At 37.3% G+C, this 27,625-nt stretch overlaps 1 protein-coding gene across 4 annotated transcripts in view; it reads left to right on the forward strand.

Annotated features, from left to right (window-relative positions):
• Positions 1-27,625, forward strand: part of LOC127663977 (ubiquitin-conjugating enzyme E2 pex4-like) — a 113,802-nt gene that overhangs the window by 47,023 nt on the left and 39,154 nt on the right. For 2 of the 4 annotated variants that reach the window (XM_052155828.1, XM_052155829.1), the window contains one exon: positions 8,163-8,298. The exons of the other annotated variants lie outside the window; for them this stretch is intronic. In XM_052155828.1, coding sequence (XP_052011788.1) covers positions 8,163-8,298 — 136 coding nt within the window. The remainder of the gene's footprint in view (positions 1-8,162; positions 8,299-27,625) is intronic. 4 annotated transcript variants of the gene reach the window in all.

Genomic DNA, 27,625 nt, shown 5'->3' on the forward strand with positions numbered 1-27,625 from the left:
GTCTAGAGATCAAACTCTGCCAGGCACGTATGGCATGTTAGGACAGCTAGGAAACTGTGTATAAAAATGAAAACAGGGGAAACAACAACAATCAAAAGCCAAAATACCTGAAACATATGCCCTACCCATCTCCGTCTTGATTGTTATACTCCCTTTTCTTCTCAGCCTTCCTCTAACTAGAATACTTTTCACTTACTGTGTGTATCATTCCAGGGGGCCCTTGGAGACTATTGTCTTTTTTAAATTACAGTATAGACCCTATGGGTCAAGTAATAAATAACATTGGAGCGAAAAGGGAGGTATTGTGACTGGTTTCCTTTAAAATGGTTCTTTCATAATTTCATTTTTAAAATGAGCTAGATAAAAAGTTATTTTTTTTCTGTAGGAAGGGTAAGACAATACTCTGAAGATAATGTGGTTATTTTATAGTGGTTTGAGTAGATAACATTGATCCTCTAATTTAATTAAATGGTTTCTTCAGTCCCTGGGTGCATATTTTTATAAATAGTTTAAATTGGAGAATTAACAATGCCCAAAGTGAAATATTCTATGAATCCTTTATTACTTCAAAATGTTATAGATAAAAATTTCAAAGAAGATTTATTTTTATTAAAATGTTTTTGATTTGTTTGTTTAATGTGTGTTTATTTTATATTTTATGTGTGTTGATGTTTTGCCTGCATGTATGTTTGTGTGAGGGTGTTGGATCCTTGGAACTGGAGTTATAGACAGTTTCAAACTGCCTTGTGGGTGCTGGGAATTGAAGTCAGGTCCTGTGGAAGAGCAGACAGTGCTCTTAAATCTTAGCCATCTCCCCAGCCCAATGTGTGTGAGTGTTAATGGGTGGTTTTGCCTCCATGTATGAGTTTTTTGTTTTTGTTTTTTGTTTTTGTTTTTTGTTTTGTTCTGAGGCAGGGTTTCTCTGTGTAGCCCTGGCTGTCCTGGAGCTCACTCTGTAGACCAGGCTGGCCCAAAAATCCGTCTGCCTCTGCCTCCGAAGTGCTGGGATTAAAGACGTGCGCCACTACTGCCCGGCTCCACATATGTTTTATGTGCTACATTCATACCTGGTGCTAGCAGAGGTCAGAAGGCATTGGATCCCTTAGAACTGAAGTTGCAGATGTTCTAAAGCCACCATGTTAGTCCTGGGAACCAGTCTGGGTTCCTTTGTAAAAACAGCAAGTGCTGCCAACAGCTAAAGCATCTCCAGCTTTTTCATATTTTTATCTATTTTGGTTTTCAAGACAGGGTTTCTGTGTAGCCTGGCTGTCCTGGAACTTTCTTTTGTAGACCATGCTGGCCTCAAAGTCAGAGATCCCGCTTCTTCCCAATTGTCAGGATTAAAGGTGAATGCCACCACTTCTAGCTATTACTGTTTTTGTTTTTGTTTTTTTCAAGACAGGGTTTGTTTGTGTAAACCTGACTGTCCAGGAGCTAGCTCTGTTCACCAGACTGGCCTTAAGTCACAGAAATGCATCTGACTCTGCTTCCCTATCACTGGGATTAAAGGAGTGTGTCACCCCCACATCCTCCCTCCAGTGTTTTATTTGTGTGTATGTGTATAAAATGTATTTATGTGTACTCATATATATGTGTTTGCCAGGTATACATACCTGCAGAGGCCAGAAGAGGGTGTCTGATTCTCTTTAGCTGAAATTGGTGGCATTACCACCTTACAAGGGTGCTGGGAACTAAACACAGGTTCTCGAAGAGCAGCATGTACTCTTAACCACTGAGCCTTTTTTCCAGCCTACTTTTAGGTAAAATTTAACTCCATTGAGAGTTTTCTAAATTAGTTATCTTTATATTATATTGAACATCTGTCTACTTGCCTATCTGTCCTTTATTACTAGAATGACAATTAGAAAATTGTCCTAAGAATTAATTCTTTTTCAAAGTAGTTTTCTTATTTGAATTGTCTTTAAATATTGGGTTTATTAGACACTAGTAAAAATGCTTTTGTTTAGTAAAGAAGGCAGTCAATCTTTGTAATTGCTATAAAATAGTATACTAGAGAGTTGGGTAAACTATTGCTGTGGCATCTAGGGGTGAGACAAAACAGTAAAGTTGAAATGGCCCACAGCACTTGAGTGTTGCAGGATAGTTGATCATACTGTCAAACCCCAAAGACTTTGATATTTACTGAAAAGACTTTGTGGTGGTGTATCTCAGCACTATCACACACCTTTACTCCAAGAACCAAAGTCAGTGCGAGGTCAAGAGGCAGTGAGCAAGTAATCAGCCCACAAGCAGTGAACATAAGTAAGCAGGAAGGAGGGTCTTTGCGTTGAAGGGTATTTAAGACAGTGTGGAGGAGAAAGTTTTTCCTTTTGGGACACTAGTTGAAAAGGAACATCAGCTGGATGTTTTGTTTTTCTCTGCTACACACACACACACACACACACACACACACAAGTGCGAGTTGGGCAGGGGTTTGTTTTTATTTTTTCCAGGAGAATAAAAGCAAAATCCTGTCCCAACCCTTGCTTGGGGATACTTAAAAGTGGTCTAGCACACTTAGGTTGTGGAGAGGGATCACCAGCCAATGCAGAACACTAAGCTCTTGAAAATATCCTTTGTTACTAGGTGATACCTAAGTATCCTAAGACTTCATTTCAAGAAGATGTTTACCCTAAGTTTACTTTAAGTAGGTCAGTTAGATAATATATAACTGCTTTATAGATCCTTGGCAGTAAATGCAGTTTGAGACTTCTTTCTTTTCTTTTTTGTTTTTGTTTTTTGTTTTTTGTTTTTTGTTTTTTGTTTTGTTTTGTTTTGTTTTAGTTTTGGTTTTTTTGAGACAGGGTTTCTTCTCTGTATAGCCCTGGCTGTCCTGTAACTCACTCTGTAGACCAGACTGGCCTCGAAATCAGAAATCCGCCTGCCTCTGCCTCCCAGAGTGCTGGGATTACAGGCATGCACCACCACTACCCCATTTTGAGATTTGCTGTCATATTCAGCTTTGCCAAGATGAGTTTAGCTTTTCTTTTCTTTTTATCCCTCCATCCCTCCCTCTTTTTCTCCCGCACTTCCCCCCACCCAAAAATTGGCCAAAGGCTTAAACTAATCCATATTCTTGTAAACCAATTATTTTTTGTAGTCTAGAGATATGTGGATGTGTTTGGATAAAGACTGCAGTCTGAAAACCATTTACTTTTATCAATATTGTCCACATGTTTAAGAAAATATTACTTAAAAAGGATGGGAGAAATGACTCAATAGTTAAAAGTACTTACATAGAGGACTCCACATTTCCAGTACCCATGGTAGGGGAGGGAGGCTTACAACTGTCTGTAACTCCTGTTCAAGTAGACCTGATGCCCTCTTCTGGGCTCTACTGGCACCAATATGATCTGTGACATACTGTTATAAAAGTATTAATTTAAAAATTAGCTTCTAAAGTAATAGGTTTCCTTACAGCATTTTTAATATATACTTAGTTTTGGCTGATTCTTACCCATATCTCTATCAACCTGTCTGTTCCCATCAGTCCATCTGCTTTCATATCTGTGTCCTATTGCCTCTCATCTTGCTTTCATTTAAATTCACATATTTAACAACTAGAAACTAAGATTTACATATGAAAGTATACTATTTATCTTTCTGTGTCTGGGTTAACTGAATATACTTTAATTTTCTCTATTTTCCTGTGAAATCCATAATTTCATTTTTCATTATAGCTGAATACAAATCCGTAAAAATATGGAAAGCTTCATGAATTTCTATCAGTTTAACATAAATATCTGTTTGAAACAATCACAGTCCACATGCTTTTGGTGGAGAGATAAAAAGATAGTTTTTGAAAACCACTTGCTTATTGCTTTCCTGTTATTTCTCTCTTGTGGCAACAATTTAAGTATCATGTTTTGGAGTCTCTTAAACTCCCCACTTCCCCAGAAGACAGAAAGCTGTATACCTAACCTGCCATAAGGACCCGAATAAATTGGGTGGTTGTGGCACATGTCTTAATTCTAGCACTCAGAAGGCAGAGGCAGGAAAATCTGAGTTTGAAGCCAGCTTGATCTACAGAGTGAGTTTTAGGAATGCCAGGGCTACACAGAGACATCCTGTCTTGAAACAAAGCAAAAGGTGTCGAAACAAAATTATGCTCTGGTGTGTGGGTGCCTGCATGTACATGTACCATAGGCATGTTTGGTGCTGCTGAGGCCTGAAGAAGGCTCAGATCGTCTGGGATTGGAGATGGTTCTGAACTGTCAAGTGGGTGCTGGCAATCAAACCTGGGTCCTCAGGAGGAGTAGCCTGGACTCTTAATTGATGAACTACTTTCCAGCCCCCAGAACCCTTTAAAAATTTACTTGATGTTTACAAGTGTTTGGTTTGCTTCCATTAAATGATTGTGTGCAGCCCATGTGGATGGTAGGAACAGAACCTGGGTCCTCTGCAAGAGCAGCTAGTACTCTTTAACAACTGAGCAAAATTTCCCACCTATAAAAGTGACCTTTAGAAACACTATGTAGATCCCGTGGTGGTGGTGGCGGCGGTGCATGCCTGTAATTTCAGCTCTCTGGGAGGCAGAGGCAGGCGGATTTCTGAGATCAAGGCCAGCCTGGTCTACAGAGTAAGCTCCAGGACAGCCAGGGCTATACAGAGAAACCCTGTTTGTTGTTTCAAAAACAAACAAACAAACAAAAAACCAAAACCAAACAAACAAACAAACAAAAAAAACACCATGTAGCCTAAATTGTTCTTGAAGTCTTTCCTATCTTCCTGTCTGCCTTACCCTCTCCAGTTCTAGGATTTCAGACATGAGCCACCACTCCCAAAAGATTGTATTTGTAGCTTTGTATCTATGTTCCTTAACTTGGGTTTATTTACTTTCAAAGTACTTGGAATTACATTAAGACATTGCTTTAAAAAATATGACATTGCTATATATAATAAGGTTGTACCAAGAACAGGAAGGGAATAATCAATCACTAAGTTAGTTGAACAGAATTTAGAAAGTTTTCTGTGGGTTTGAATGATCATTTTCTTTCTTTCTTTCTTTTTGTTTTTTTCGAGATAGGGTTTCTCTGTGTAGCCCTGGCTGTCCTGGAACTAACTCTGTAGACCAGGCTGGCCTCGAACTGAGAAATCTGCCTGCCTCTGCCTCCCAAGTGCTGGGATTCAAGGCCTGTGCCACCATCGCCCAGCTGAATGACCATTTTCTAAAAATTAAATAGAATGATGTATTAGGGTGTCTTAACCAGTCTGAAGTCAGATACCTAGTCATAGGTAACCTTGTAACTTACACATAGCCTTGTGTTGAGCCTTCGTAAAATTAATTAATTAGTTAATTAACTGACACTAGGTGTATCTGTAGCTGTCATGGAACTCGCTCTTGTAGACCAGACTGTCCTCAAACTAAAGAGATTCACCTGCTTCTGCCTTGCATTGTACTTTTACTGCATATATGTCTCTGTGGGGGTGTTGAGTATCCTGGAACTGAAGTTACAGACAATTGTGAGCTGCCTCAGAAGTTCTGGGAATTGAACCTGGATCCTTTGGAAGAGCAGCCAGCATTTTTAACTGCAGAGTCATCTCTTCAGCACCTTGTATTGATTGTCTGTCTGTCTGTCTGTCTGTCTGTCTGTATATTTGTATGTATGTACCAGTGTTACTTACAGGAGCATAGATATCTTACCAGTGGTTACACCACTGAGGAAAATGTCTCACCATTCTCCAGCAACCACTAACTACCTATGAATCCTCAGAGAGGGGTGGAACTTCATGAAGCCCTCCTCCAGCAATTGGTAACTACTTATAAGTGCTCATGAAAGGGTGTGGGACTTACAAACCTTAAAAAAACAAAAAGGCAAGCTGGGTAGTGGTGGTGGTGGTGGTGGTGGTGGTGGTGGTGGTGGTGGTGCACACCTTTAATCCTAGCACTTGGGAGGCAGAGGCAGGCAGATTTCTGAGTTCGTGGCCAGCCTGGTCTACAGAGTTTCAGGACAGCCAGGGCTACACGGAAAAACCCTATCTCAAAAAAAAAAAAAACAAAAAATAAAAACAAAAAAACAAAAACAAACAAACAAAAAAAAAACCAAAAAGTTTTGAGAAACCTCAAATAACCTTAAGATCTCAATGGCTTCAAACACAGGGGATTCTTTATTTGTTAAAGTTGGCAAGCATCTCTAATCCATGATATTACTGAGTAACAGAGTAACCATCATCTGAAATGTTGGTAGAGCTTTCTGGAAGCTCCTGCACAGTAATTTAAATACTCTTGACTACAAATGATTTTGATGCATTGTGAGTTTTACGGTGTTAATTGCATCTAGTCACAGTGTTATGTTAGCCACACACCTAGTCACAATTATGTTGAGGCCCAATAAGATAACCTTAGCTGTTAACAGCAGCATTAATAACTACTACATTTTATTACAACGTATTTGTAGAACTTGGCATATTGTAGATACTAAGTAAATATATGCTAAATGAATTGTAGTGATAAGAATCTGTTTAATTTTGCCTGACAATGGTGGTGCATGCCTTTAATCCCAGCACTTGGGAGGCAGAGGCAGGTGGATTTCCAGTTTCAGGTACAGAGAAACCCTGTCTTGAAAAACAAAACAAAACAAAACAAAACAAAACAGAACAAAATGTCATTTAAAAGAATCCGTTTAATTTTAATCTCTTTTGGGGATGTTAGGAAAGGAATACTTGTTTTGGGCTACTGGCACATTATATTGTAAATAAGTTTTTTATTCACTCTTGGAGTCCAAAAGTGGTCATCAGATTCTCTGGTACTGGAATTACATAGCTAGTTATGGGTGCTGGGAATTGAATTGTGGTTATTTGAAAGGTCAGTTAGTGCTATTAACACTGAACCATCTCTCCAGCACCTAAGCAATCTTTTGGATAATAGAATTTCTAGTCAAATTAGCATTCTCAGTGTTTTTTTTTTTTTCCTCAAACATTCTTTTTTAAATCTTCTTTTTTAAAGATTTATTTATTTTATGTATGTGAGTACACTGTCACTCTCTTCAGACACACCAAAAAAGGGCATCAGATTTCATTACAGATGGTTGTGAACCACCGTGTGGTTGCTGGGAATTGAACTCAGGACCTCTGGAAGTGTAGTCGGTGCTCTTAACTGCTGAGCCATCTCTCCAGCCCTCCCTCAGACATTTTTGTTTCTCCTTCTCCTTCACCTCTGCTTACTTATCTTCCTCATTGTATTCACTTTGGTTCTTGTCAAAACTGCAAGCTTTACTTATGAAAACTTACTGCAGCAATTCATCTATGATGAACAGTGGGACCTGAGCATGATTGGCTGTCTAATTCATGTATTTAGTATATATACTTATTGTGAACTAGCATTATTAAAATTTAGTGTTTATTTAATTAGTATAAAAATATTCATGTAAAGCCTTTGAGAAAGTAGAAAGCATCCATGAGAGTTAAAATTAGTCTTCAGATTAATGGTATAAAATCAATTTATAAAAACTAAATTGTGTTGAGCTAATGAGATGACTTAGCAGGTAAAGGCATTTGTAACTATATCTGATGATTTGAGTTTGATCCTCTGAACCTACTTGATGATAGGAGGAGAGACTATTCCTGCAAGTTGTCCTCTGACTGTGGTATGCTGCACATGTACAAGCACACATAAAAATCATGTAATTAAAAGTAAAATTAAAAGTTGTATTGACAAGCAATTCTGAACTCTATATTGTTGAAATATCAATAATAGGTGCTACTTTTAGTAAAACTTATTTAAAAGGTACAGTTGAGTTATTCAGCACTTTAAATGCAAATTATGTGAACTCATCTCCATTTTGTGGTTTTGTTATATTCTTCCTTTGCCTTTTTCATTTTGAGTCCCTGAAATCTGTTCTATTTTTACTTGTGTGTCAACATACTGAAGCCATCTCTGCTGTCATGCTTTGAAGATCAGCAAGAGATACTCCCCTGTAAGATGAGAGTTGTATAATAGGTGACTATTAGAGGCATAAACAAGTCTTGGTAAATCTGGAGATGTTTGTTTGTTTGTTTTTCCAAGCACTAGCAATGTAATACCAAATGCTTGTTGGTGCTATGACTGAAGAAACTTTTATTTACTATGTATTTATTGTACATTGTTACAGAAGACTTTGTGCTTCCTAGGCAAGTACTGTGTCCTAGACCTGCCTACTTAATTCTTTAAATCTCTTTTTAAGTGTCCAAGAGAGGGCTGGAGAAATGGCTCAGCGGTTAAGAGCACTGACTGCTCTTCCAGAGGTCCTGAGTTCAATTCCCAACAACCACATTGTGGCTCACAACCATCTGTAATAGGAATCTTGATGCCCTCTTCTGGTATGTCTGAAGACAGCAACTGTGTGTGTGTGTGTGTGTGTGTGTGTGTGTGTGTGTATGTGTGTATAAAATAAATAACTCTTTAAAAAAGAGGGCCAGGGATGGTGGCACATGCCTTTCTTTAATTCCAGCACTTGACAGGCAGAGGCAAAAGGATCTCTGAGTTTGAGGCCAGCCTGATTCACATAGGGAGTTTCATGACAGCCATGGCTATATAAAGAGACCCTGTCTCAAAAACCAAAACAAATAAAAAAAAAAAAACCCTACTATATCTCTTGTTATAAAATGACAGTTGAATAGAATTAAAATCCAAGTTAAGCAACCCTTAAACTTTTAGGCCACTAGACTTTGGTCAAGACTTAGATTGAAAACGTTCATTCTTTATATTTATTTTAAATGGCATCTTTACTGAATATTATGCCATGTATATATAATGATATGCCCAACTATTTTTAATTTTATGATTTTATTATAGTACATGATTTGTATGATAAAATATTGCAAATAAAATTTAAAAATTATATAATAAGATTAACCAGACACAGTGTTTATAAACTTCAGCGAACTATACAGTTAAAGAAATGTAAGGAAAATAATAAAGGAATGGATACTAAATACTCTTGGGGGCCAGGATTTAATTTTTTTCCTTTTTTTTTAAAATTTAAAACAGGGTCTAACTATCCTTAGGTGGCTGGTCTGGAACACATAGACATCATCAGCCTTTGTCTGCCTCTGTCTCTGTGTCTCAAGGGCTAGAATTAAAGGCATATACCATTAAATCTGGCACTTTATTGTATTTGTGTCTGGCTGTTTAGTATTGTCACTTTACCTGTCCCCTCTGGATACCTGGATTGTGTCAGATTGCATAAGACATTTTTTGGGAAAGATTTATTTTTGGTTATGTCTATGTACACCACATGGGTGCAGATGTCTTACATGCCAAAAAAGATGGTGTCAGATTCTCTGGAACTGGAGTTACAGACTGTTGTGAACAACCTTGAAATGGGTGCTGGGAACAGAACCCAGGTTCTTTGGGAGAACACCAAATGTCTCATGCCACTTTAATAATGAAATAATTTGTTTGTAAACTGATTCAATTTTTTAATGCGCATGTTTGCAAGTTGAAGCTTGATATTTAGTATCCATATTAAGTGCACCTAACAACGCTTATCTGAGTTTTGAATTGTGGTAATTTTTGGATCTTCCTTAGTCTGGATGGCATGATGGCTTCAGAAAGAAAAGAAGCTTTACTTTGTCTTTCCAAGTTAAAGTATTTTCTGCTGAATTTTGCCTTTTATTTTTCTACCTCCTTAATCTGGGATAGTCTTTATTAGAATAGGGTAGATTAGTTTTGTGCAAAGCTGTCTTATTAGTTAGCTGGGTGTTTTATATTGACTAGAATAAAGTGAAGAAATAAATTTGCTGGAGAAATGGTTTAGTGGTTAAGAGCACTTGTTACTCTTGCAGAGAACCTGGTTTTGGTTCCCAGCACCTACATAGGATATAACAATTGTGTGACTCCAATTTCAGAGGATCTGATATCCTCTTCTGCCCTCTATGGGCAATGCAGGCTTTTGGTGAACAGACACAAAAGCAGGCAAAACACCCAATACACATACCCTTCCTCCCCCTTCTTCCCCACCCTCCCCCAAAAAAGAAAAAAACAATTCCAAGAGAATAGGTTACAAAGTACAACAATATATTGATTTTTTTCCCCACTGAAAAAAAGCAGTACTACCTAGAGCAATGACTATAAGTCCAGGACTGGAAATATTTAGAACACCTTGTCATAGTAAAAGCAAGCAAATAATTAACCATCACTGTACTGGTAGCTTGAAAGACTTCATATTGGGCAGATTATACTGAGACAATATGGGCAGATAAAAGAATAATTCCTGGGATTTGAAGCACAATGACTTATTATTAACATAACAATAAAGTTATTAACAGCACAACACCCTTAGACATCTTAAGATGTTTTAGAATCAAGTTATCTGAGGGCATAGTAAAGAACCAAGTGTTTCGGTGTACGTGTTTATGTACATGTATGTATAGGCAGATTTCAGTGTCAGGTTAAATATCTTCATCTGTCACTTAATACTTTATTTAGCACACCCCCAACCCCACTTAAAAAAGAAAAAAAAAAAAGAAGACAATGTCTCACTTAGTAGCCCTAACTGTCCTGAACTCAGTATGTTCAAGCACCATTTGGCTTTGAACTCAGAGATAGATCCACTTTTCTAGGCCTCCTGAGGGTTAGCATTAAAGGTGCAATCCACCTATGCTTAGTTCATTTTACTTTTTAACTGTTTATTATTTTTACTTTTTATTCTGTATGTGTGGGTGTTTTGCCTGCTTGTGTGCCTCTATGAACTACTCCTCTGCCTCCTGCCTAAGAGCCAGAAAAAAGGTATCCTCTGGATTAAATTATAGTTGTAAGCAGCCATGTGTTGGGATTCAAACTAGGTTCCCTGATAGAGTAGCCAGTACTCCTAATTCTAATTTTCTCTCCCACTTTCTTCTTTTGTTGATTCTTTTCCTCTTCCTCCTTTTTTTGGAGGAGGCAGGAATTCTCTGTAGCCCCTACTGACCTGGACCTTCATTTCTTTGTTGTAAACCAGCCTAGTCTTGAACTCAAGAGACCCAACTGCCTCAGTGAACCAAGTGCTGGGATTAAAGGCAGGTACCACTATATCCAGCTTTTAAAATTTTTTTCTACTATTTTTTTTATTTTTAAGATGGTATTTTCCACTGAACCTGGAACTTGATGCTTATGATTAGCTAGAAAAGCTGCCCAGCAACTACAGGGATTCTACTGTTTCTATTTGTACAGAGATTGCAGGAGTATAGTGCCACACCCGGGTGTTACATTGAGTGCTGGGATTCTGAACTAAGATCGGAATCATTTAGTAGTCTGAAGCATCACATTGCTTTCAGATGTTGCATTTACCTGAAATAAACCTCAATATGTGAAAGTTAATGGACAATTCCAGAGTAGACTATTTTTGAGTTTTAAATTGTATACCTTTCTGAATATTAGGATGAACTCCCAAATTGTCCCGTTCTACTTACCCATAATACAAACCATCCTTTTATTTGGTGTATTCATACTGTAGCCTGGAGTCACTTAAGTTGTAATGCTTCCTTATCCCTGTGTTCAAATAACCCTTTACTAAGAGCTGCGATGCTGGCAACTCATAAAGAAGACCTGCCAAGTACTTCATTTGAGCAAAAAGTTTGTATGTTTGTTTTTTATATAAGTACGCTGTAGCTGTCTTCAGACACACCAGAAAGGGGCATTGGATCCCATAACAGATGGTTGTGAGCCACAGTGGTTGCTGGGAATTGAACTCAGGACCTCTGCAAGAGCAGTCAGTGCTCTTAACCTCTGAGCCATTTCTCTAGCCCTGTTTTTTTTGTTTTTTTTTTTTGTTTTTTGTTTTGCTCGCTCTCTCTCTTTCTTTCTTTTACATTACTAAAAAAGCTGTTACTGGGTGGTGGTAAGGCAGAAGCAGACAGATTTCTGAGTTCAAGGACAGCCTGCTTTACAGGGCAAGTTCTAGGACAGACTGGGATACACAGAGAAACCCTATCTTGAAAAACAAAAAATTAGGAAAGGAAAATCATATGCTTAGGTTATTTAGATGTATGGTTAGGAATGAACTCAATTTGTGAAAGTGTGAAAAAGGAAAAGGACTCATGTAGTATGCACTTTATATTGCAAAAAAAATTCCTTTTCTAGTGGCATTCACTCACATACACATACACACACACACACACACACACACACACACACACACACACACACACAGACACTAATTGATTTAAGAAATTAAGAAAATATGGTGGTGATGGCGCACACCTTTAATCCCAGCACTTGGAAGGCAGAGGCAGGTGGATTTCTGAGTTCGAGGCCAGCCTGGTCTACAGAGTGAGTGCCAAGACAGCCAGGGCTATACAGAGAAACTCTGTCTTGAAAAAAACCGACCCCCCTCCAAAAAAGAAAATATTTCTTGATTGGGTTTCTTGTTATATTTGTTCTTTCTTATTAATTCCTCACATTAACAAATCTAATTTACTTTTGAATAGTGACTTGGCCCCGTCTTAAAGCATTACTGTTATTTTAGAAACCCAGTGGAGTTTTAACATTTGTTTTCCCTAGTTTTTTTTTTTTAAATACTAATAATCATTTCCCCCCCCCCCCAGAGGTAGCTACTCTAGCAACAAAAGGCTATCTGTTGCAGTTGAAGAGAAATTTACTAGTGGGATCCCCCTCCCCACCTGCAAAAATAAAAGTTTGAAAAACAGTAGTAAAATTATCTCTTTTTCCTATGTAGGCCAAGAGGGCTTGCCCTGGTTATAGTCTCAATATTTTAAGTCATAGGATCATGTAAAATTTTGACTTGCTAGCATTAAACTTCTGATATATAAAATGAAAGCTTTAGATTTAATTCCAAATTTACCAAATAATTTGAGTGCATACTTCCCAGAATAGCAACATAAAGTAAGTCAAAGAATGAACAGCATAAAATTCTTGCTAGCATAAGAGAGATAATGAGCTAGACAATTAAGTTAGAAGTTCTTTTTTTTTTTAAGATTTATTTATTATTATATGTAAGTACACTAGCTGTTTTCAAACACTCCAGAAGAGGGCGTCAGATCTCGTTACGGATGGTTGTGAGTCACCATGTGGTTGCTGGGATTTGAACTCAGGACCTTTGGAAGAGCAGTCAGTGCTCTTAACCACTGAGCCATCTCTCCAGCCCTAAGTTAGGAATTCTAACCTATTAGTGATGAGTGAGAAGATTGGTGATGTGGATGGGTTGGGGGTAGCATGTTGATTGTCTGAGGGACTAGCTTTCTAGGTGGAGAGAAGAACCAGCACAGAAGCTCTGAAGTGGGCAGAGGGACTTACATTGCCTGGGGCACATGGGGTCTTGGTATTAGTGGGGTGAATGTTGGCTTTTACTTACTCTCTCTCTCTCTCTCTCTCTCTCTCTCTCTCTCTCTCTCTCTCTCTCTCCTCTTGAGGCTACATGGTTCAATAAGGAAATAAGTAGTAGATACAAAGAACTTAAATCTTTGTGCACTAGTTTTTTAAGAGTCACAGGAACTGATGGAGGATAGGAAAAGAGTGAGGAAAACAAAACAAAATCAAATTTGGTTGGTCTGTAAGACAAGTAAAGGAAGTTTTACATAGAGGTCAGGTAAGGTAGGGATGAGGTTGCCACTGGAGATGAATGTTACTTTGAAGGTGGCAGTTTCAGTGAAGTGGGCCAAAGCTTGGTCTGAGCTTGGGAGAATGAAAGGAAAGTGAGTATAGGAAATGAAAACAACTGTTTAAATTGTACCTCAAAGGGCAAAAGGAAGCACCTGAAGCTAGGGTGTTTCATTTTTGTTTTGGTAAAATTGCAGAATTGTTAGCATATTTAATATTGAGATTGAATTTAGTGGAGAAGGAATGGTTGACACAGGAGGGAACTGGAAGTGTTTTTGTTTTTGTTGTTGTTGTTGTTGTTTTGAGAAAATTTAAGATGGGATTCTAATCACTGCCTGTGTTGAAAGCTTTATTTAGCTATGATCAGTTCATCTGAAACAGAAAGATGGTGGTGTAGTTAGTATATGAGACTCAGGAAGATTAAATGTGTAGAATGTGGAAACCGTTTAGGACAAGAATAGAGACTTTTCATGAGAATTAGTCAATATTTGCTTTTCCCCCAAGATTTATTTTTATGGGGCTAGGGAGATGACTAAGTAATTAAGAGGGCTTGCTTCTTTTGCACTCCAGCACTAGGGCCAGGCAGTTCAGAACTGTCTGTAACTCAGTCCTAAGAGATCTGGCACCTTCCTCTCTGCTCCTTGGATACCTGCATATACATGTCTTGGTCATGTACATAAATAAGAATAATACAAATACATTTTAAAATATTTATATTTTTGTGTGTTTGCCCATCCACAGGGGTCAGAATAAGGCACTTGCTGCTCTTTACTGCTGAGCCATTCTTCCTCTTTGTTAATATTTGTTAAGTCATTATTGAACACAGAATTAATTACTTAGTGATTTCTTCAGTTACTACAGCTATCACTTGGAGAGATAACTGTAAGAATTGGTTTTTAAATTGTGCAAGTTTTTTATGTATTGCTTGTGAAGTTAGAATGTGATTCCTATAGCTAGTTTATTTTACTCACCCTTGTAATACTCCAGAAATACTGGGTATTCATTCAAGTTAGGTAAATGAGTTCAAAACTTGTAAGTAAGTCATCTTTTCTTTCCCAAGGTGTTAGCCTCCACAGGTTCCACCTACCTAGACTAATAAAGCATATCCCAGAAAGACAAAGAGTTTTATAGTTTTAATCTGAAACAGATGATTTTTAAGGCCTTAAAGGATGTTTAGTGTTCAATATCTAGATAAAGGTTCTTATAGTGAAATTGTAACTGTGTAATAGAAAGTTGAATTCCTTATCAGTATTGAATAGAAAGAAGTAGTAGAGAAATTACAAATAAGTTGAGTTAAATATAAGCCGGGCGGTGTGGTGCACGCCTGTAATCCCAGCACTCTGGGAGGCAGAGGCAGGTGGATTTCTGAGTTCGAGGCCAGCCTGGTCTACAGAGTGAGTTCCAGGACAGTCAGGGCTATACAGAGAAACCCTGTCTCAAAAACCCCAAGTCCAAAAACAAAAACAATACCACCAACAACAAAAAAGTTGTAATTATAGTTGTAGGATTGATTGTAAAGCTGGAGCAGGTCACATACGTTTTGTAGAGTTGGAAACAGGAAATACTTGGGAAGTCTATCTAGAGTCTCCCTGACTTTGAATATGTGCACTCATTCCTATTTTAAACTAGGATACGGAAAATTAGGGACTGGATACTTGGCTCAGCAGTTATGAGTGCTTACTATTTCAGAGGACTGGAATTCAGTTTGCCAACACCCACATGAGATGGCTTATAATTGCCTGTAAGTCTAGATTGAGGGGATTTGATGGTTTCTTCTAGACTCTCTGGGGACTTGCACTTATACCTCTCACTCCATTCCCATAATTAAACATCATAAAAATAAGTTTTTTTAAGAGACTGGAGAGATGGCTCAGTTGTTCAGAGCACTGGCTGTTCTTCCAGATGACTTAGCCTCATTCTCAGTACCACCTACATACAGGATAGCTCACAATTGTCTGCAAGTCTGGTCCCAAGGGATCTGACACCCTTTTCTGGGCTCCTCTGGTACCAGATAAGCATGTGTTATTCCGACATACATGCAGGCAAAACACTCTTACACATAAAAATTTTAAATGTCTTTTTTAAAACATGTAGAAAGTTAAACTCAGTATCAGTTTAGTGTATAAGCTCAGGACATATTTTAGAGAGATAGTGGTTAAAGGAGAATCAGATAGATCTTAGTGAGGTTTCTGTTGGGTTATTGGGAAAGAAGTGATAGGTCTAAGGTAGATTTGTAAAGAAGATCTAGGGTCAAAACCTCTTTAAAGAACACAGAGAATAGCCAGGCAGTGGTGGCACATGCTTATAATCCCAGCACTCCGGGAGGCAGAGGCAGGCGGATTTCTGAGTTCAAGGCCAGCCTGGTCTACAAAGTGAGTTCCAGGACAGCCAGGGCTATACAGAGAAACCCTGTCTCAAAAAAAACCAAATCCAAAAACAAACAAACAAAAAAAACCCAAAAAACAAAACAAAAGAAAACAAACAAACAAACAAACAAAAAACCACAGAGAGGTTGGAAACTTAAAGAGGACAATTAGAGAAGAATTGGATTTGAATCAAAGGCCAATAACTTAAAAGTAGTTAAAGATATGTGAAATGCTATTTGAGGAACCAATGGATCAGTAGATAAAGGCACTTACTTGTCACCAAGCCTTATAGAGTTTAAAGCATAGCTTGTTCAAACCTTCATGGTAGAAGGAGGGAACTAACTTCCACAAGTTGTCCTCTGACCTCTACACACTCAAAGTTGCATGTTCACAGGTGGACACAAGTAAATATAAATAATTTAAGCAAACAATCTTTAGTAAAATATAGTATTTTAAGTATCCCCACAGAACTAAATTATTTTAATGAATTAATGCTTTCCAAAATACTTCATTTGTTAATAAAATAGTCAACATTTGAAAAACAGTATTTATTGTAAATGAGTTAAATGGATCCTGTAGTCTACAAAAACATTGATATAAGGGAAGGGCTGTAAGGAAGACAAAAAAATTACAATGCCAATATTAATGAGGAGACTACATTTGTAGGCAATATTTCAGTTAACAGTGTGCTCTTTTAGATAGGAAAGAGTAGTATCTGTCTGTACAGGATATAAATAGTTCAAGTTAAAATTAAATACAAATAAAGGAAAAATTTCAAAGCAGCGTATATATCTCAATCCCCCAATGAGTTCTTACAAGTTTGTAAGTTAACCAGCACTTGAAAGGCAGAAGGAAATGGTCTACATTTCAAGGTTCAAGCTAGCCAGGAGTGTTCAGTAACATTGTCTCAAAAAAATTTATGGTTTATGTAAAGGAAAAGGGGAAAGTGAAGCACAAACATATATAAAATGTACTTTAATAAAATTATGGAAGAGAACATGCTTGAAAAGCTCAGGAACATAGACTGTAAAAAGTTTAAGTATAGAAGGAAATACTGTGAATAAAAATTTTATTAAAGAATTGTAGGAACTATAGCATTAATGTTTCTCTGTTCTATTTCTTGACTGTGGTAGACACTGTGTGTATGACCAGTTGCCTTAGATTCTTGCCACTGTGTCTTCCTCACCTTAGATTCTTGCCACTGACTTTTTTTTTTTATTCTTAATGGATGTTATGCCTTCAAACTGTGTGAATCAAAGCAAATATTTTCCTCAAAAAAATTGCAGTATCAAACCAAACTTTAAGACAGTCCTTAAAGAAAGAAAGTTTTAAAATAGTTTTTTTTAAAACTTAATCAGCACAAGGACCAAATAGCAAAGTGAAAATGTACCACAGGCATGAAGAGGTTTTTTTCTTTCTTTTTCTTTCTCTTTCTTTTTCTTTTGTTCTCTTCCCTCCCTCCCTCCCTCCTTACCCCCCTCTCTTTCTTATGATGCGAGCGGACAGGTTCTCACCATGTAGCCCTCACTTAGCTGAAACTTTCTGTGCAGACCAGGTTGGTCTAGATTTTTACAAATAGCTAGCTGCCTGTCTTTGCTGTGCTACAATTAAAGATGTGTGCTACCCAGCCCAACAAACCTCTTCTTTTGCCTAGGCTATCTGGCCAGCTTGCTTCTTGGACCCATATGTCTCTACTCCACACTCAGGTTTCAGATACATTTGGCTCTTGCCTGGCTTTTTTGTTGGTGTTGGGGACTTAAACATCGGTTCTCATGTTTGCGCATCAGATGCTCTTACACACTGTTTACCTATTCTACTCACAGAATTTTTAAAGAGGGGTGTGTGTGTGTGTGTGTGTGTGTGTGTGTGCGCGCCTGTCATTGTATGCCTGTGTCAGTTTTCTGTTGCTGTGAAGAAATACCATTACCATGGCAACTCTTTATAAAAAAAAAAAGCATTTAATTGGAGCTTGATTAGTCTATTGTCATGTTGGGACGCATGTTTGCAGGCAGGCATGTAGACATAGTGTTAAGAGTTGTTGAGAGTTCTACATGTGGATTGGCAGGCAGCAGAAAGAGAAAAACACTGAGTCTTGTTTGAGCATTTGAAACTTCAAAGCCAAACCCCTAGTGACACACTCCTCTAACGAGACCACACTTATTCCAAAAAGGCCTTGGACTTAGAGCTCATGATTTTTTGGCCAGGGTGTAAGTCAGTAAGCTTCAGTGATTCTTTTGAAGCTGGGATAAGTTACATGTGTGTGCAGGATACCTGGCTTGTTATGTGGGTGACTATGATCTGAACTTCTAGCTCTCATGATTCAGTAAACACTCCGCCCTTACAATATCAAATTGATGGGGAAATAAGTTGATATTTGTATTTTCTATTTATCAATATATGAAACAGGGTCTCATATAGCTCAGACTGACTTTCAACCCACTATGTAGCTAATGATGAACTTTAACTTAAAAAAAAAAAAACACTTATTTTTTTGAGACAGGATTTCTCTGAGTTGTTCTGGCTGTCCTGGAATTTACTCAAGACCAGGCTGGCTTCTAACTCAGAGATCTACCTGTCTCTTCCTCCTGAGTGCTGGGATCAAGGGTGTGTACCACCTCACCTAGATTTTTCCCCCTGCATGTATGCCTGTGTGAGAGTGTCAGATTCTCTGGAAACTGGAACTACAGACAACCGTGTGGGTGCTGGGAATGGAACCTGGGTCCTATGGAAGAAAAACCAGTGCTCTCAAATATTGAGCCATCTCAAATATTGAGCCATCAAATATAGCTCCTTTATTGTTTTGAAACACTGAGTCTTAACTATGTAGGCTTGGCTGGCCTGGTATTTCCTTTGTTAGACTGAGATGGCCCCAAAAAGATCAGCCTACTTATGCCTCCAGAGCACTGGGATTCAAGGTGTGTGCTGTCACATGTTGCTTTTAATTACACATTTATTTTGTGTAGGTTTGTGTGTATGTGAGCTTATGTGTACCATGGGCACATGTGTAGTGGAAATCAGTTCTCGGTTTTGAACTCAAGTCCCAAAGTTTAGCAACAAAACACCCTTACCTGTCTAGACTTCTCACTGGCTTCAGCTCCAGTGAGAGTTAAAATTATGGAGGCATCTGTTCTCTAAGTACTTTAAGACATCTTGAAATTCCTTTATTCTGTTTTTTAGCCTTTTTATTTTCTAACATTTAATTGAATGCTCAGTACTTAATTTTAATTTATGATCAGTTGAGAGGACTTAGATTGTGGGTCTTAAAAAATGTTGGAAGTTTTACCATGTTGTATCCCTGGCTGGCCTTGAACTCTGAATCTATTTGCTTCTACCTTCTAGAAGTCTGGGATAAGAGGTGTTGGTCACGATGTCTGGCTGGAGTTTGATCACTAGAAAATGTGACTCTATCTTTTGGCTCTCAATGTTTCATTGTTTTTTTCTTTAATGAGTTTCAAAAATGTTTATATCTGCCTGACACATTTTTTGTCTAACTTTTACTTTTAACTTCTCAAAGTCACCTTTTTAGGTTTGTCTCATGTAGACCCTGTAGATGGATCCATGTAGATGGATCAGGATTAGGTTTTTTTTGTTTTTTGTTTTTTTGGGGTTTTTTTTGGAGGGGATGACCCAATTTAAAATGCTTTTACTTGTTCACATAATGTGGGTTTACTTCTGTAATATTAGTCATTTTTTGTTGTTGTTGCTTGTGTTTCTGCCTGGTTTTTTATCATCTTTTAAAATTACTTTTTAATTTGCTCTCATTGTTCTTCTCATCTTACAATAATATTTTATTTCATTTTGTTTAGGATACCATCAATTTTTTAATGTTTTATTTTCCTTTAATAAAGCCAACATGCAATAAACTGCTAACATGGATAAATGTTGTCAAGCCACGACATCATCAGTTGTAATATGGATGCTGATTTCAAATAAGCTAAAATGTGAAATTGAGTGCATTTTAGAATGATGGTCCTTTGCTGTTTGTACTTGACCTGTACAGTAACCTGTTGCTACAGAAAAGCCGAAGCCTTAATACACTTCAGTCTATTATATTTATCAAGTATCTTTTCTGAGAGCGGTTGCCTGAAGGCAATATTCTCAACATTCTTAGCTTTGAAGTACTATTCATGGCTTTCAAGTGAAAGGATGTTTTGTCTGACAATATTTTAATATTTAAATTAAAAGTCAGAATTGGAGCTACACTTCTTTTTCCTTAAAACCCAACAGACTGTTCCCCTATCTATTGGCCTATAGGGTTACTATAGGGAAGTCTGGGACCAGCCTGACTTTTTTTTTTTCCCCTTTGTAGGTGACCTACTTCTGCCTGGGTATTGGCAGATTTCTTTCTTTATCCTTGAAGTTCAGTAACTTTATTAGACTGTATCTCACTCTTGGTGTGATTCTCTATTACATTTTTCCTGTTAGTGGTAAGCCATCTCGATCGGTGGGTTCAGGAAAATTTCTTAGATATCTTATATGCTTTAATTTTTGGAATTCTTTCTTAAGCATTAGTTATATAATTGCCCATCTTCATTTCCGGCTCCATTTCATTATTTACTAAATGCTTCCTTTGTTCTGTTCTGATATGTTATTTTCTTGATAATCTTTACTAAGTTTGTTCTCTTCAGTATTAGGACTACTACTTATAATGTGGATTTGTTTTGTTTGTTAGTTTCATTTTGATAGTGGCTTCACCACTTCATTCAGTTTTGTTATGTATGTCTGTGAGCAGGCTTTTATTTACAAATGCTTTTAGTACTTGTAATGTCAAAAGGTGAAGCTATGTTGTTTTTGAGAAGATGGGTTCAAAACAGTTGTAGAGTAGCCATGTCAAAATCTTTTCTCTGTGAACACAAAAACAAATGATTTTGATTAAGTCTTTGTGTCAGATTTTGTGTTTTGTTAATGACTTGAGATTTGGTGAAAGCTCAATCATAATTCTTTCTGAAGATGTATAAACTGCTTGCACATAGTAGAATTCTGTTTGTTGTGTATGTTTCTGTGTATCAATAAAGGATGATTAATTACTTTTTACTTATGATTAATTACTTTTTACTTATAGTCATTAAAAGTCTATAAAGGTTATTTTTTATTGAGTAAGTTACCATGCAGAATAGATGAAATTCTTTGACGTTATGACTGATGTATTCTCTATCATTCATGTGTACCACAATGAAAAGTTCTTTTGCAAGAATTTCTCCAGAGTACCAATTTGTTCTTTGTGTTTGTTCTGGGTGGGGAACTGAAGATGGTGAACAATGTGCTCCTGATCTTTATTCAGACTTGAAGGCTGTAGTGGATAATGGGACTGTGACTAGTTGTTGTTAATGTGTGAGATTATTACTCTGACTTTGAATAAAAAAGGCCATTTCACTTGTTAATGGAGCAGGTCCTCTCATGAGCAAGTTTGTGTTAATTTTCTCTGTCTGTCTTCTTCCCCCTGAGGTGTAAATATACGTCTCAGAATTTCTTAAGGATTCTAAACTATTTTACTTAATTATCAATATTGTGACTGCTTCCTGTGATGTTTCTGGGTTTTTTTGTTTCTTTGTTTGTTTTGTTTTTAACCAACCATTAGCTTGTCAAACACTTATTGCCATAGATAATAGATTCCGGGGCTTTAATAAACAAAAATTCATGTTCCTTCAGAACTAGCATTCTAGGTGAAGTAAAGGAGTTAAACACAATTAATAAAATGTAGTAGAATACTAAGTGGAAAGGAAAAGTTTACATTTCCTAAGAACATGGGAGTCATAATTAAAGTTAGGGTGACATTTAAGAATGCTTGGTGAGGGAGTGAATGTGAATGTGTGAAGGGTACCACAAGTGCAGCATCTGCAACGGGGATATAGATGAGAATGTTGCAGGAAAATGATAGAGTAGCTGAACCCAGAGACAGAAGGTGGGAGTGAGATACTGGTAAATTCTGAAGGACTTTTTAAGGCCCTCACCAAGTGAGATTAGGCTTCCATATGAACAGCAACATGATTTAGGTTTATAGGGGTTTCTCTGGCTGCTAAATTGATCATAGAAACAGTAAGGTAGGCTAGGTGGAAGTGGAAGTCTTCCCAGCACTCGGGAAAGCAGAGATAGGCAGATCTCTGGGTTTGAGCTCAGCTTGGTCTGTAGAACAAGTTCTAGAACAGCCAGAGATACACACAGACACCCTGTCTCATAAAATAAACAAAACAAAATAACAGCAAGGTATTTTGGCTAGCATTTTAGTATACACATATAAGCAAATGTTTTATAACTGAAACGATACATTTACTCACAATACTATTTTTTGTTTCTGTTAGGAGAAAGGAATTCTGGTCAAATTACGGTAGATTTGTTTGATTCCACATCTTGTCGGTGACTAACACTGTCAAATAAGTTATAGCCCTGACTTAATAAGTAAAATTATGGTTCTATTTCTCTCCCCCCCCCCAAGATTCTACCGCCTACCACCCACCCAATTGCTTATGGTTTTAAAAAGTATAGTTTTTCATGGTCAGGAATAGTGTTGCAGCAGGAAAATAGATAAATCTCCTGGAGCTCTTTATAGCCTAATGGATCAGGATTCAGAGCATTTGTGCTAGAACCAGAAATTACTATCACCTTTAAAGCCTTGTCTCACCAGTCCACTTCCACCTGTTAGGCCACAATCCTCAAATTTTCACAACTTCCCAAAACAGCAACACCAGCTGGTGGCCAAATGCTCCACACGTGAACATACATGATGTTTCATATATTTTTAAACCATAATAGAGTGTATCATAGCTGGTTCAATACTGTCTTACTTGATATGCCTTGTATTGAACCTGGTATGGCCTGATGCTTAGCTTAGATTATTTTCTCCCATACACCTAGATCTAAGAAGTAGTGGAAGATTTGCAGGGGTAGGGGCTGTTGAAATCTCTATCTTTGGCTGTCCAGGAACTTGCTCTGTAGAACAGTCTAGCTTTGAACTCAGAGATCTGCCTGCCTCTGCTTTAAAGGCTTGTACCACCACACCTGGCTTGATTTTTTTTTAAAATAGGTTTATTGTGTGTGTATGATTATATTGCCTAGATATTTGTAAGTGTACCACCCTTGGCCAGAAAAGGTTATTGGACCTCTTAGATCTTTAGTTATAGGTGGTTGTGAGCTGCCACATAGATGCTAAGACTGAACCTGGGTCCTTTGCAAGAATACTAAGTGTTCTTAGGTGTTGAACCAGCTCTCTAGCTCTCAATGCTCTCTTTCTTTCTTTCTCTCTCTCTCTTTCTCTCTCTCTCTCTCTCTCTCTCTCTCTCTCTCTCTCTCTCTCTCTCTCTCTCTCCTCCCTCCTTCCGTCCCTCCCTCTCCTTCTCCCTCCTCTCTCTGTCTCCCTCCTTCCCACACTCTGTCCCTCCCTCCCTCCCTCCTCTCAAAAGAATGATTTTACATCATATGTATGAGTGTTTTGCCTACTGAGTCATTGCTCTAGCTCTCTCAACAGTGTTTTAGAATACATATATTTGAGTGTTTGCTTTGTATACAGTTTGTATTTTTATAAATATTCTATAGTTGCATGAAAATATATTACTACTTAATCATATAAGTATTTTTACTTTGTTATTCAAGGTGATATATTTCTGTATAGGTGACTGTTATTCTGACCTATGTGACTTAAGTTTTCATGTCATGCTTGTCTCAACCAAAAAATATCCAGCCAAATTATTTTGGTACTCATCAATTTAATTTTTAGATAAAAACAGTACTTTTGTACTTGACCAAATCATCAGTCCATGCAGTTACAGAGATTGAACCAATCTATGTATATATATAAAAGTACACATACATATGTATTAATTTGCCATTTAATTTTTTTTGTATGTATGGTTTACCTGCATATATTTTTGTATATTGTGTGCATGCCTGGTGCACATAGAGTCTAGAAGAGGGTATCTGATCTCTGAAAATTGTAGTTACAGATGGCTATGAGCCACGATTTGGTTGCTGGAACCAAACCTAGGTAGCTTCACAAGTAATAAATATTCTTAACTGCTGAGCAATCATGTATATTTTTAGGCTTGTGGTAATATTTTTAGTTTTGGGTGTTTGTGTGGACTCAGTAATTATTATTTGTGTTTCGGGTTACAAAATTCATTTTTAGCAGTACAAGAAGCAGGCCAGAGAGATGGGTCACTGGGTAAGGGTTCCTGTCCCGAAGCCTGACCACCTAAATTCAATTCGTATGGTAGAAAGGGAGAACTAAATCCTGCAAGCTGTCCTTTAACTTCCACATGTACAGTATGGTGCAGTGTACACATTCACACTATAAATGATGTAAAAAAGAAAAAAAATTAAGAAACAAGTTCTAAGGTTCATCCACAATCTTGTCTTCATCCTAGTTTGATTTCTTTGACTTCCTTATTCTTTGTATCACACTTTGCTTTAGAATTCTGTAGTTTTGTCACTACCAGCTATGCATTGTTATGGAGAAATAAATCTGAGACCAACTTGATTCTTCTGCCCACATTTTTTTTACTTGATTTCCTTCTCCTAGGTGCCCATGTTATTGCTTAGTACTTCTTGCTCAAATATGTTCTATTTATTCTATATTTTTATTTTCTTGTGAATTAGTTTAGGCTGTATTTATTACAGAAAGCTTCTATATGACTTTTAAACACTGAGACATTTCTCTAGCTTCAACTTTTATAGTTAGTCATTTTTATTTTTTAAACTACATTTTAAAAGTAACCTTATACAGTATCTTATTGTCAGCGTTTTGAGATACAGGTAAAGGAGGAAGTTTCCCACCGTCAACCTTAGCAGCCTAACATATTCCCAAAGAGTTTTAGGAAAATTGACTCAGGCCAAACCAGCATTTGTGAATTTGACTTGAAAAGAAGTCAGGACTAGACAGCATATTATGAAGCAGACAGAGTTTAGTAAACATTTTAATACAGGTTTAAGCATGTATTAATAGATGTCTTGTAGGTTTACAAATGGTGAGGAAAAAAGTCTTCCCTCAGGAATATTGGAAGTTAGAATATTTTTACTGTAAGCAGGGAGTCAGGGGAGGAGGGCTCACAGCAACTCTCATTAGAAACATAGTTTGGATGATGTTTGGAGCTGGCTAGTATTTTTCTTAAAAGGTGGTAGCGAAGGTATAGGCTTGTTCTTGAGATTCTTTTTTTGTTTTGTTTTTTTGTTTTTTTTTTTTAATTTGGTTTTTTCAAAACAGGGTTTCCCTGTATAGCCCTGGCTGTCCTGGAGCTCACTCTGTAGACCAGGCTGGCCTCGAACTCAGAAATCCGCCTGCCTCTGCCTCCTATAGTGCTGGGATTACAGGCGTGCGCCACCACCGCCCGGCTCTCCATGCTGTCTTAACTACCCGTCAACTCAAAGACCCTCCTTCTACTTCCTGAGGCTGTTCTTGAGATTCTAAAGAACATTGTATTTGTTAGACTATGGGAAGACAATGGATAATTAACATTTTCTACATGTATCCTAAGATAGGACAATATTTTGTGTCTTCTTTTGGTGATGAGGAAACAGCTCAGTCAGTAAATTGCCTGTTCCAAAGCTTGAGAGGATCCCAGTTTAGATTCCCTGCAGGGACTTAATGCTAGAAGGGCTGGGGGCAGCCCTGGAGCTCATTGGCTAGCCAATTTAGTCAAATCAGTGAGCTCAAAGTTCAGCGAGAGACCCTGTCACAAAACTGAAACCACCAGCTGTTGGTCCTTGCCTTCCAGACTCAAGCACTTATATGCACACATCTTATTTTTCTGTTTTATAATACCACTATAGGTTTTATCCTACTTTATGGATAAGAAAATGAAGCATGGGAAAAAAAATGAGATGACTAAATTTGGCAAGACTAAGGAGAATTGAAATGCAGACTTAATCCTGACATATAATACCATATAATGTATATGGTCTTCTTTTCTCAGGAATTCCTGCTGCATCAGATTTCAGCAGAGAAGTATGCTGATGATGTTGTATTTAAGCACAAGCTACAACATACAAAGGGCATCAGGATATGTCTAGATAAACTCATCAGGATATGTTTAGAATATAAGAGTCATTTAAGTTTGTAGGGAGAGAGAAAGAATGAGAATTTAGATGACTTTGACAACAGAACAGCTTTATTTAACCTGAGAATGACACACCATGGTCAGATGTAGGTGGTAGAATGTACCTGTTAATTCTAAGGAAGAAAATCCTTTTGGCAGAATATTAGAAAGTCTTTATAAATATGGAATGACTGTTTTTTGCCTGTCTGCTCCATGGTACCCCCCCCCTTTTTTTAACCAGTTAGGAAGTCAGCTCACTGTAGCCTATGACTCAAATGTAAAGAAAAATATTCTAATTGTAAGCAGTTTTAATGTTGATTAGAAATCTATAAAGATTATTAGATTGGATCTTTAAAAAAAACTATAGTAGAAATGTAATAAAATTTTTGCAGTTGTTTGTTGATATATCACTTTATTAGTTACTTTTCTATTACTGTGAAAAAACACCATGACCAAGGCAATTTATAAAAGAAAGTATTTAATTGGGCTTACAGTTCCAGAGGATTAGACTTTATGATGGTTGAATAAAGGCATGGTGGCAGGAACACCTGAGAATTTGACTCTTAAACAGCAAGCAAGAGACACAGTGCTAATCTCAATGCTCACTGCTGCTGACACATCTCCTCCATTAAGGCCATACCTCCTAATCCTTCCAAACAGTTCTACAAACTGGGAACCAGGTATATGAACATGAGCCTATGAGGGCTGTTCTCATTCAAACCACCACTGGTATTTTTCCAATATTGATTTATTAATGAAGGTTGCGGAAATGATTGTTTGTGTAGTTACACTAATTACAAAACACACCTCTTTTCTGTTTCTCAACACTATTACAGTAGATGTGTAGCAATTCCTGTGATAGAGTGGTAACATTATTTTGGTAAATCATAATTTACTTAAGAGAATCTACAGAATATTTAGATAAAAGGTTTTATCTGTTACCTTAATGGTTTAAAGAATTGGGTATGATGGTGCACTTCTGTAATTTCAATTCTAAGTTGAGGCAGGATTATAAATTCAACGCTAGCCTGGACTACATAGCGAGACTTTGCCTCAGAAAACCAGAAACTTGCAAAGATGGAAAGTTAAAAAAAAAGATTCAAAGAAGATCTGCTGTAAAGATGGGACTCTAAGTTTGGGGTCATGATTTTTGCCTTTAACCCTAGTGCTGCGGCACTAGGGAGGCAGAGCAGGCTATCTAGGGACAGACAGTGAGACCTTGTCTAAAAAAACAAAATGTTTATTTTTATTATTACTATCATCATTGTTATTTGTTTGTTTGTTTATTATTGAGACAGGGTTTTTCTGCATAGCCCTGGCTATCCTAGAACTTGTTATATAGACTAAGCTGGCCTCGATCTCAGAAATTCGCTCACTTACCCCTGCCTCCCAAGTGCTGAGATTAAAGGCATATGCCACCACTGCCTGGCAGATATTTCTTAATATCTGTTATCTAGTCAGATTTCATATATTCAGTTAACTCATAAACATCTCTCACCTCTTTAATGTTTCGATTCTATAGAAAATTGCTTACAATCCCAGGTCTTGTCCTTATAATTTCTCACATGTAGCTTCTGTTAGTTATATTCATAACAGGGATTCTCTTAATGTGTTTCTCGTGTGTTTTATATTTGACTTTTTTTGTTGTTGTTGTTTTTTGGTTTTTTGGTTTTTTTTTTTTTTTTTGGTTTTTTTGAGACAGGTTTCTTCCTGGTTGT

Source organism: Apodemus sylvaticus, chromosome 13 (assembly GCF_947179515.1).
Source record: "Apodemus sylvaticus chromosome 13, mApoSyl1.1, whole genome shotgun sequence".
In the NCBI taxonomy this organism is placed as follows: Eukaryota; Metazoa; Chordata; class Mammalia; order Rodentia; family Muridae; genus Apodemus; species Apodemus sylvaticus.